Source organism: Teleopsis dalmanni, chromosome 1 (assembly GCF_002237135.1).
Source record: "Teleopsis dalmanni isolate 2A chromosome 1, ASM223713v2, whole genome shotgun sequence".
NCBI classification, from domain to species: domain Eukaryota; kingdom Metazoa; phylum Arthropoda; class Insecta; order Diptera; family Diopsidae; genus Teleopsis; species Teleopsis dalmanni.
Window position 1 is genome coordinate 90,620,607 of NC_051846.1, and position 12,054 is coordinate 90,632,660.

At 30.5% G+C, this 12,054-nt stretch overlaps 1 protein-coding gene across 2 annotated transcripts; it reads left to right on the forward strand.

Annotated features, from left to right (window-relative positions):
* Positions 1-197: 197 nt before the first annotated feature.
* LOC119670885 lies at positions 198-11,693 on the forward strand. Of its 2 annotated transcripts, none has more exons than XM_038081320.1 (12): positions 198-374; positions 5,086-5,394; positions 5,456-5,751; positions 5,824-6,480; positions 6,629-6,980; positions 7,070-7,769; positions 7,824-8,264; positions 8,325-8,838; positions 8,899-9,753; positions 9,810-9,986; positions 10,975-11,068; positions 11,128-11,693. In XM_038081320.1, exons 2-12 carry the CDS (start codon positions 5,097-5,099, stop codon positions 11,463-11,465), a joined length of 4,722 nt encoding a protein of 1,573 aa, XP_037937248.1. In that variant the 5' UTR covers positions 198-374; positions 5,086-5,096; the 3' UTR covers positions 11,466-11,693. The 2 variants fall into 2 exon arrangements, with proteins under 2 accessions (XP_037937248.1, XP_037937249.1); XM_038081321.1 differs by lacking the exon at positions 198-374 and adding an exon at positions 1,717-1,911.
* The last annotated feature ends 361 nt before the right edge of the window (positions 11,694-12,054 follow it).

Below are 12,054 nucleotides of genomic sequence, written 5' to 3' on the forward strand. Positions count from 1 at the left end.
ATTATAACATTTATTACATTAAATATTATTTTTTACAATACTTACAAGAAAACCAACTACAATTACTATTGTAATCGACTAGTAACACAAGACCCAGTATACTTTAAAGATTTATCTTTGAATTTTACATCACAGTTTTCAAACATATCATTAAAAAAATATTATTGGTTTATACGTAAAATTAGGTTTAAAAAAATAATTAATTTAGTAAAGAAATTCAAATCTTTCGTTTATCTTCAGTTTATTATTATTAACTGTAATAACTATCTTGTAAATCTATGTAAAAAAATTAAGTTATATTGAACTTATTATGAAAAGTCAGCTATAGTATATAACAAAATAATGCTGTTTAATACTGGATTCACGCGAGAGTTGTATGTATAATTTTAACTGTCATTTCAAATTATTCTCGATTTTGACACAAAAACGTGATCAAATCATGAAGAATTGTTTGCGATTTTTGGTAGTTGAAAACAGAATCGAATCGTAATTTCTACAAAATCAACTTTTAACACATTCACGCTATCTCGTTTAGACAATTTTGCTCATTATAACCACTAGTGAGGATGATTTACTATACAAATTACTTTAATGTAAATGACCTCATTATCAATAAATCAGCACATTTACGGTAAAAATTATCGAATACAAATCTTAAAAATAAATTTTCCACAAGAAAAATTACCAAAATTTTAAAGATCTGCCAAATGTTTTATATGTAAAATATAAACAAACAACAGCTAAGCTGTAAACAAAGGCTCATTTTTGCTCGACTTTTAAGGAAAGTCTTATTTAAGTATTCGGCAAATTCCTAACATTAGGAGTCCTCGTAATGAAAGCCAAAACCAATTTGCCTAAATACGTATAGAAATATACTAGAATAAATAAGAGTTTAAAATTTTTTAAAAACAATGGGCCTATTGGGCCTATTTACACTATCATGAACATGAACATGAACTTGAAAACCGGTTGTTTATTGATGAGAGAGAGAGTTCATGAATTTCACGCAATAAAATTTGCTGCGTTATGTTTATGTTTACCTTTTAATGTTGAATACTCTCAATTTCTATGCTCTGCACTACTACACAAATGCATTTAATACGTTTACACAAAAGAAAACAAATTTCACGCTCATGACAATTCATGATAGTGTAAACTGAACTGGCAGTTCATGTTGTCGTCAAATTCATTTCACGTTCATAATAGTGTAAATCGGCCCAATGATTATTTCTCATATGTTTTATATGTGAAATATAAATAAATAAAAGCTGGGTTGTAAATAAACGCAACGAAGAAGTAAGTATTTAAGAAAATTTTTGTTTTTATTAATTTAATCTGTAATTGGTATTTATAATGTATATAAATGATTTAATATATCAGTTACATATTTATTTTACTTGTGTTATTATATTATTAAGTGAGACTTATATAAGTTTATAAAGGTTCATCAACTCATGTGAATTCAGTACAACACAAGTTTATTCATTCGTATAAAAAAGGTTTAAATTGTATGACAGTTTAGCGTACATAACTCATATACGCAATTTAATTCAAGTTAATATGCATTTATTCCACTTAACAGAATATTTTCCAAGATTGATTGCAGTTATGAAAAACATATGTTTTTAAACATTCATTTATTGCAATGTTTACAAACAATTGCTTTTGTTGTGGTCAAATCATTTGAAGTTGGAATAGGCAATGAGACGAAGTCAACGAACAGCACAAAACGGAATACAAAAAACAATTATTTCTGTTAGTGTTAGGTAGCTTGGTGTGCTGAAATGTACTTGGTTTAAATTTAATATAATTTAAAAAGTGTTAATATAAAATATAAATAAATTCATATAAATATTCTTGTGATAAATAATTGTAAACACAATAAGAAACAATATGGAAGCTGTGTAAAAAGTAAATATAAAATAATTAATAACTTATTTGTTAGGGTGTGGTTAAAAACATAAACAAATTTAAATATACTTTATTTAATTTATATATTAAAGTAAATATTATATAACTACGTTTCGTACTAGAATAAAATATTAGTTTCAGAAGTTATTGATTTTTTACAAAAAAAAAATCTGATTTTATTTAAGTCCTTTGTACCTTTTGTTCTACTTTGCATACTTGCGCTCATACATAGCTTTATTTTATAATTTATATAAACTTCTTTGTATTATATGTTTACGCATTTTCTATTATTAAATTCCGGTATGTACTTATAATGCATAACATTTCCGTTTCCGTTAAATAAGTCTAATGTCGTTCTATACTTTTTCCCAGAAATTTGTTTGCATTTGACTACAATTTTCATGATTACGCCGGATCCATGAAATTGACCTACTTTGCGTTTTATTAACCTTTTGACCATTTGCAGCTGAAAGCCTAAAATGAATGCAAATGGATTGCGTTTTCAAACCTAATTAATCTTAAAATAAAAATAAGCTAGCTCATTTATACATTCATTTATACTTTTTTTTCTTATTTATGTGACTAACCTATTTTAAATTTTCTTGACTGTTAACCATTTGTAGCTTAATTTATTATTTTACAGGGTCAGTATGAGCACACATAATCCCTCTGCCGAAGAGAAACGTGTGGGCGTGCGTATTTTTTTGAAGAAAATAAAACAATATTTTTTTGCCATGAGTAATTTATTAATCTAATAATATTACATTAATTAAAGTGATAAAAAAATATTACTGATAGTATATAATTAATTACAACATATAGGCCGTGTGCGAGTTCGAGTAAATTGAAGTAAAGTAAATTGAAATTTCCTAGAGACTTTTTGCACTGCACTTATGCAAATATTTATTTATTTATTGCAATTATTTATTATTTTTGGTTAAAAATTTTCAAATTTATTTATTTATTTATCAAACATCTTTTAAAATTTTCACAATGGCAACACCTAATTTACCTAATTTTTATCTAATTTACCCAACTCGAAATTCTGGTAAATACTAACATTTGCTGCCATGCCGACATAGTTTACTATTTCCCTCAATTTACTCACACACGGCCATAAGATACATTAATTTAATACTTTAGTTCTATCTTCCAATGAGAAGCTCTTATGTTTCTATCCTAAATACAAAATTTTTATATTTGCTGATGAGTGAATATATTATGAAAATATAATATATATAAGGTCAAACTTTCATAACTCGAAGTATCAGTTTGCAAAGAAAAGGTTCGACTTATGGACACTTCGAGTTAAAGAATTTTTTTATAATTGTCTGCTCTCTAAATCTTGTGCACTTTATTTTGTTCGAGTTATTGGAAATTTAAGTTTTAGAAGTTCGAGTTATTGCTGTATTTTATATTGTGAAAATATAATATATACATAGGTTTCATATTATGAAAATTTAATATATATATTTCATATTATGAAAATATTATAGATATCAAAACCTACATACTTAATCCATTGCTTTAGAGAATTGGCTTTAAAGAAAGTGCAAAGATTATGAAATTATGAATGCTATCTTTATTAAGCTCGTTAGCATGTATACATACCTCACCGAATGCTTTTCTATCATTTTCTCCACTCCACTAAAATTATTAGTAATTTATTGTTTTAATGACCAAAAAACAAAATTATTACTAAAATTATTAGGAAAACAACATTAAAATCTATGTACATAAAAAAATTACAGCAGTTTTTTTTTCTATTCATCTCAATAAATGTCACGTAATACACTTAATATTACCCCAACAAAAAACATTGACTAAGTAAGTAAGTCACTATGTTGAAATGTATCTTTTCTGAATCTGTAAACAGGACTATACACCTATTGTTAATATAGGTTTCGCATACACCAATTTGAGTCTAATTGATCTTTGACTCTATCCCATTAAATTGATTAGGTTTCTTCACCTTTATTCACATTACTTTCAATTAAAATCGGACCCATCCATAATCCACACTTGTTCTCAAAAAACTCCGTCCTCCACATTTCTTTTACTCATGGTTGGGTCCTAACCCTTGTATTCTTATTTGAAATTTCTTTCATGTTTTCTGCCTTACATATCTCAATGGGTTACTAGAACAACAACAATATTTTGTAGTCCTGCGACTCACATTTGTTCTGTTGGTTGCCTATATAAGACTTACTTTAAATCACATATAAGCTAGATAATATTATATTATATATACATATATATAAAGTACTAGATATAGAAATATATACTTAATATAATGTTATAATACAAGGGTACATATATAAATATTCATTCTTAATTATTATATATTAACATCGTATTAATACACATAATAATAATACACATAACATCATATTTTGATTTGAACTCATATTCGATAATGAACAATAAGAACTTTCCATTCTTTTTATTTATTTATTTATAATAAAATAATAATTTATAATAAAATATATAATAAAAATTTATAATAAAAATAACTTTTAAAACATTATGTTACTTCTGTGAGGTGCAGTCCTCAAAGTTTAGTTCGCTTTTCGACTCTTTTTGATGTCTATATATATCCAACAATGCACATATGTAATCTAGGAATAAGATCCCAAAAATCGATCAATAAAATATATAATAAACCCACATCTTTATAAACGCACAAAAATTGCTACGAATACCTCTGAACACCCTATATAGACACTAATTAATAATATTAACTCTTCACATAAGACAACAATTATAAAAAAATGTGTGTAAATAGTCACACATCAGAGTGGTTAGCGGCATACACTACATGAGCATGAGTAGGGATGAGACATGAATGGAATGCTCTTTCATGAAAACTGCACACCTAGGACATAACTAAACCACCATAGCGGTATTTTTAGAATTTAAAATGGAAGGACAGGACAGCGAGAATCTTATTTGTTTTGCTGAATTTAATTGCGGTTAGGATAGCGAATTGTACGGTTTAAATAAATTCGTTAGAGACATTTATTTTCTACTTATGACAAGAAAAAGTATGACGCGCACGGAAATGAAGTCACTCAGGGCGTTGGACCCATACGATTAATTTTTTATTGTTTTATTTATTTCACTTTTGGTATTGCAAGTTTTGATTTAAATCATGATTTTTATCTTTTATTTTAGCAAAAAGCAAAATGGTTAAAATATTACAAGCATACAATTTTGCAAAGCAAAACACCTTTTCGCTGAATGGAGAAATCTTGGCAGCGTCACTTATCGACTCGAATAGGATTGCCATCAGCAGTGCTGAGCAATTCATTGAAATATATGACATAGGTGGAAAGCAGCGCTTCACCGATATTATAATCTCCGAAAATGAAGTAAAGTCGGCAATCCTGAATAATTCGGATGCTTCAGCAGATGAACGCGTACCGACAAAATATTCCTTACCAACCGTTGGAGAGGTAGTTAATCTCATTTACTGTGCAGCAGGTATTCTATTGTAATGATTCTTATGTATTTATACAATAACATCATAATTTTTAAATTGCAGGCAATTATTTGCTGACATTGGAAAAGGAAAATGTCAGCAGCCCGGTGCATTCAAACAGCACAAGTATTAGTTGCACTAGTAGCAGTAATAGTGCTACTGTGTTCTCTGAAGAAGATACGAAAATGTTCGTTCGCATATATGCCAACTTCTTGAAGTTCGCTGAAGAAAAACTAATTGATATGCCTATCACTATAAGAATTGCTTCTATGACAACACCGAAGGCACCATTAGTTGAGAGCATTGACGTTATAGAGCTGCCATTGCGAAGTCCTCCAGACTTAATACAATGTTGTCAAGTAAGTAATGAAGAGCAATTATGTTTTAATTTACTAATTAAATTTCAATTAAACTTATTTTTCAAATTTCAGACATCAGGAAATATAATTGTGACCAGCAAAGAACGTATCTATTTGTATGAATATACAAAATGCACACATGAAAGCACTCAGCCCCGATTTTCCTATATAGATTTCTTACCATTTAAATTTTTCGTTAATTTGAATTTTGCACCACTTAAGATAAATCTTGCTGAAAACGTAATAGCCTGCATGAATAACCGGTATTGCGTAGCGTTTAAAGTAGTCGATGTACTTGGCAACAGCACAAATAGTAGTCAACCAGCTGAGAATGATTTTGGCGTTTACGAAGCTGGAGATATTGATGCAGACGAAGCCATATCCACTTCTGAGTCAAGTACAGTTAGCAAAGCAAGCGCAGCACCCTCAAGTCACAACAGTTTTGAAACGGATTCCTTGGAAACGACATCTAGTGGTAGAATTGCTGGGGGTACTTCGGGTTTCCCTGGACGTACCCCAGTTGATTTTAACGTGGCACGCATTGTTAATTCCGCATGCGGACGTGAATTCGAAGTTGACATAAAATCTCAGTGGGAACAGGGAGAAACACTTAGTGGTGGTGGCTCCTCAATAGGTATTCATGATACCCAGGAAATTATTATAATGCCAATGCGGGCAAGTGATATTAAAATTAAACTAGTAAACGAGGCGAAGGCAATGAATGTACAGGTAATTATTTGATGTTAATTTTCTGCAATTATATTGTACAAAACACTTTAAACTGTAGTTTATAATTTACAATTTGACAAAAGTCTATTTTAGCTTTAAGATACTTTCAAGTTACTTTTGAATTTAATTTATTTTTATTATTGCTTAGCGCATGTCAGCACACGGAAATATATCTGCTTGCACTGACGACAACGCAGTGCAATACGACATACGCAAACTTTTACAAATTTGCATGAAAACTACAGAACCAAACAGTCGCATAGTAGATATTCTACGTTGTATAGATCTTAAAGCAATTTACCAGCGAAACCCTAATGCAAAAGATGAACCCGAAGATTCGGAATACGAAATGGGAAATCAACAGGTACCCAGCGCCGTTACTACCTCTAAACATATTAACAGACGTACGCTGAAATCACATATCCATCAGAGCTGTATTGGTTACGCCCTTATGGTAGCTAGCAGCGTTGATGGATATTTGTATCAATTCTGCGCACAAGGTACCATTTTATATTACTTTATCCTTTATCTTTTATATTACTTTATTTACTTCAAATTTATTTAATAAAATTTAATTTTATATTGACAGGAAAGTGGTACAATGAGAACGAAAAACCCATAGCCACTTACTCTTTCACCGCACCTGTTCTGAAGGTGCACATAAATGATTACGTCATATATGCTATCACAAACGAATCTGTGGAAACGCATACATCACGCGTAGGTCATAAGCTCTTCAACAACCGGTTCGAATATCCAACAATAAGTGGCCTCTTTCCCGAAGAATCTAGTCCCGACGTGAACGCTGCTATAACTGTTGTTGGCTTATGCTCATTTATGCATGTGCAGTTTGTGTGCGTCAATCATGACAATATGGTGTTAATCAGCAATAGTTCATTTAATGGGTCAGACATCTCAAATGCTGCGAAAAGACGCAGTGGCGGTGGAGAAGTGAAACGAAATATTGCAGCTCGTTTAATTGCAGAGGCAAAAGCAAAGAATATTTTGCGTAGCAGTAGTTCATCCCAACCTACCGCTGCCATCAATGAGTGGACACTTTACAACTTAGAGATACCGCAAGTTGAATACGTAGTAGAAGACTTGGAAACTATTGCAGAGTCTTATCGTTCCGCAAGTAGTTCGAACTTTTATGATTTGATGGAAGAAGCTCATGTAATGCTACGTTTAAGCCTTTCTCTAAAGTATGAACAGCTAAACGTTGAGCGTGAACAAAATCTACGGGCCAAGTTTGTTGATAATTGCCGTAAATTAGCAGACTTTTCAATAAGGTAAAGACTTTCTAAAAACTTGAGTATCATTTTTAATTATTCAATAACTTTTAGATCTCATAAAAAAGAAGTCTATTTACAAGCTACTGGCTTTTACAAAATGTGTAATTTGCAGTTAACTGAAATCTATGCTAATTACATAAACAATTTTGGATTGGAAAATAGTGATAGCGATAAAGTTCATTCCGCAATCGAAAATGCTTCAGCAAATCAAGACCAATTTATAGGTCTTTTATATACTGTCAAACTCTTCTTACTCAGTTTAGGTACAGATCGTTTAAATGCTGCATTTTTAAATCAACTGGTGAAGCCATATTTTTCAACACAAAAACTTGCTGAAAAAGGATATAGCCAAGTTCCGTTATCATTGGAGTTTCTGAATATGTTTATTAAGTACTCACAAAATGATATACCACAAATTATGTTAAGATCCCCCGTAGTGGCTGATGCAATTAGCGGCGAATTGATAAACTATTTGAAATACATTAATAACTTGTAAGTAGAATAAATTAGTATAGGAAATTATATATAATTATTTTAATTCGCACTAAATAGAAATCCTGAAGAAAACCTTTTGTTAGCCGTAACAGCATGTCGAATGTCTAACTATATACTAGCAAAGGAGATCATATCCAAAACGAATCGTCGGGAATTAGCTATAGCATTAATAAAATACAAAAATGTGCTCTTTGATGATAGCACTGTGCTTTATCAAAAACAACGTAGTGATAACAAATACCAGAATGGAACACGTAGCAATGGTTGCACTCACAAACAAACTCAAAGTCATCGACAGCAGAAGCGAAAATCTTCATCTGGGTATACATACAATTCAATTGCACAAACAAACAATGTTGTATCGTTTTCCGACTTCACGGAGACAATTTTACTAGCTACCGAAGATCTACATTTAATAGAAGCAATCAGTGATGCATTTATACATGCCTTATGTATCGAGCACAGTATTACATTGGATGTCATTCTTCAACTCTTCCTTAACTACATAGCATCGCATATTGGACACAAAGGATACCAAACTTCACAAAAAGTTTTTGTTAATATATTACAGGTATAAAATTGTGAATATACATTATTATGTAAAATTTAACACTTTGTAGTGATATCATAGGTTTACTACTATGATTTATTCGATGTAAATCCCCTCAATAATCCACCAGAACCACATTCTCATACACCAGTGCATAATGACGATATTGACGAAGTTTCATCAAAGGCGGCCTCACTAAATAGCGAACGTGATAATGAGTCATTAGCAAATTCATTAGGAGAATCGATATCTGGAGCGAGCTCCTCAGCTGAGGAGCGTTTGACTCCCAATAAACATAATCGTATTGTGTACGATCAGTTGCAAGAGCATCAATCACCGTATAAGCACTGTTCTTCTAGTTCCCTAAATAATGCAGAAGAAGCACATCTCTCGGCTGATGATATTAAAATAAATCTTAAAGGGCTAAAAATATTATTCCGTATGTATCTTGGGCGTTTAAAAGCATTAAGTGACCTGATGACTGAATTGCAGTCAGCTGACATGGAACAAGAAGCACAAAATGAAGATTTTCTCAATTTACGCATGGAGTGCATTAAGTTTATGATGCGGCATTTGCAAGAAATGCGAGCACAACACGAACAACAGTCACGACTAAATATTGAAAAATCGCAATACTTTTATGGAAAGGCAAACATGAACTCATCAACGGCAAACGCTAACTTTTCAAATAACGAAAAGAAATTCATATTTGTGCCATACATACCAGACTATAAACTACCACCCGGGGAATTTGCAACTCATGTGAAGTTTTATATAAGGCCCATACCATGTTTACTAGAGAGACCACAGTATCTAAATCGTTTACCACCATTTAAGCGTACAGATTTCAGTTTTCCCAATAAAGACGATGGCGAATTCGAAGTTCGTTTCCTTGGTTGGCAAAATGAGCTGTTGACATTGACACTAAAAATTCAAGTAAGCTGTAATTTAATTTATTGGTCATTGAAACTAATATATAATTTTAAATTTAGTCACTACTTGCTTTTAGCAAAATCGATCGCGAAATAATAGAGGAATTCATTGCTTTTATACAGAAGACACCAAACCTCATTGGAATCGACAGTTTTCTTGTTATAATATTACCAAAGAACTTAGCTATTAATTACATGCTAAACTTTTGCCCAGAATATTTATGGCAGTATGGGAAGGTAAGATATTCTGTTCTAAATTAATAATGATTAGTGTCATCACTCTTACTAAGAAAACAAGGCAGAAATATAGATTTTTTTACTGTCTCAAGAGCCTTTTATTGAATCTTTGCCCATGAGAGCATTGAATTTTCCAATCACGAAACATTTTCACTATTTTTGAGAAATTTTTACGAAGCATATGGTCTACCCAAACAATTTTCTTCTCCGGAACTATATTTCCCAAGTTCGCTAAAATAAATAAATCGTTGTTGAAGTTGGCCATTGGTCAAATGATTTTGCTAATCGGACGTTGCCACTTATTAATCACTATTTGGAACTAATGGCGCATCCGTGTCGTTAGCCTCCAAACCTTCGACCCATTTAATGAAATGGTTTTGATGCTCGTATGGGAAAGTTTAGGTTTGATATTGCATGGGAGAACGTGCAATAACCATTTCATTTTATGGCTTCCATACTCACTTATGGCTTCCATACTCACATTTTTACATATTATCATATTCATCTCTCTCATGTACTTCTTTAAAATATAAAACACTTCTTAACTAAATTCTATAAAAGATATTGCTTAAAATTTTTATATGATTTATACTGGGTTGCGTTTATTTCGTTCTTTTATTTGATTATATATCTAGTTATATTTTTTAGTCCAGAAGTGGAAATCATTTAAGAATTAAAAACTGATTATCATTTAATGATAGTAGAAACCTATATATAAAAAAAATGCTCTAATAACCTGAAATATTCAAGCTCTATTTAAAAAAAATCGATATTCTTTACATCTTGGTCATTACTAATCCAAATATCGTACTTTAAACTTATAGTACCTTTTGCACTATTAAAGCTGATATGTTAAGTTTATGAATGATTTTGCTACACAATATATATATTCTGGTCAACATATAGTAACAAAAGTTATTATATATATATAGATATATAAGCTAATATAATGTAAAATTAAAACATAAATTTTGTTATTCTTTTGTAGTCAAATGGTTTCAGTCCAAAACATTGGGAAAATTTACTTAGAAAAATCTTGGGTAAACAAGACTTATTACCCAATTGGAAAGAACACATAACTGGTAAGTACCTTGGTCTAATTATTTATTATATTTGAATTCATTCCACTTTTTTATTCAAGAAATTCTTAACAACTTAGTTGCGGAATTGTCTTTTGAAGAATTACTACAATGTTTTCCCAGTGAAGTAATTCAAAGTCATAGTACAGGTACTGCATTCAAGGAAAACTCGTTAAAGGAATCTCATATTGGTGCAGATGCTGCTGTGGATGATACAGCTTCCAAAACAAAAATACTTCGTAACCATTTTCCTATGGACAATATTGACGAAAATAATGTCTTCGAATTAACTTTACGTAAGGCCGTTTCAAAGCAGCGCAGCATTGCACTTCGTTCAATGATCGAAACAACTGGAACGCAATTATTTGACGCCACGAGTAATCCAATGTACAATATCTAAATATTGGACATCCAATGTGAGAAAAGTGTTTAATAGTTTTATAAGTCGAAACTCCGTTTTTATTTTTTATAGTAATTAGAAGATTATTTAGACAACGTTTTTAATACAAATTATAACACGAAATAGTAGTTCAACCTTACTAAAATACTCAGTATACTGACCTGTTATCCAATATACATAGGATATTCATATATATTCAAATTTTAAGTATTATATGCAACATATAAGAATTTTATAATAATTATTTATTGTAGTTTAAAAGAGAAATATATAACAGATATATAGGAAATAGTTGGAATTAATATCAGAGTAGTAAAGTTTATTTTATCTTTCTCATGAGCGTACCATTTAAAACAAAGCCAATCCCTGAAATGTATAATTTTTTAAAAGCGCTTCCATAGTCAAAATTTAAAAATTTCAACAATTGTAGGAAAGACATTCCTTTTATTTATATGAATTATAATTTACTATGAAATAGTAAATATAAACTTCCAAATGTCCGATGAATATGGGACTTTTCATTATTTTCAAGTTTGTGAATCTTGATTTGGTTTGTTATCTTTATCTATGTGTATTAAAAGGTTTGTGC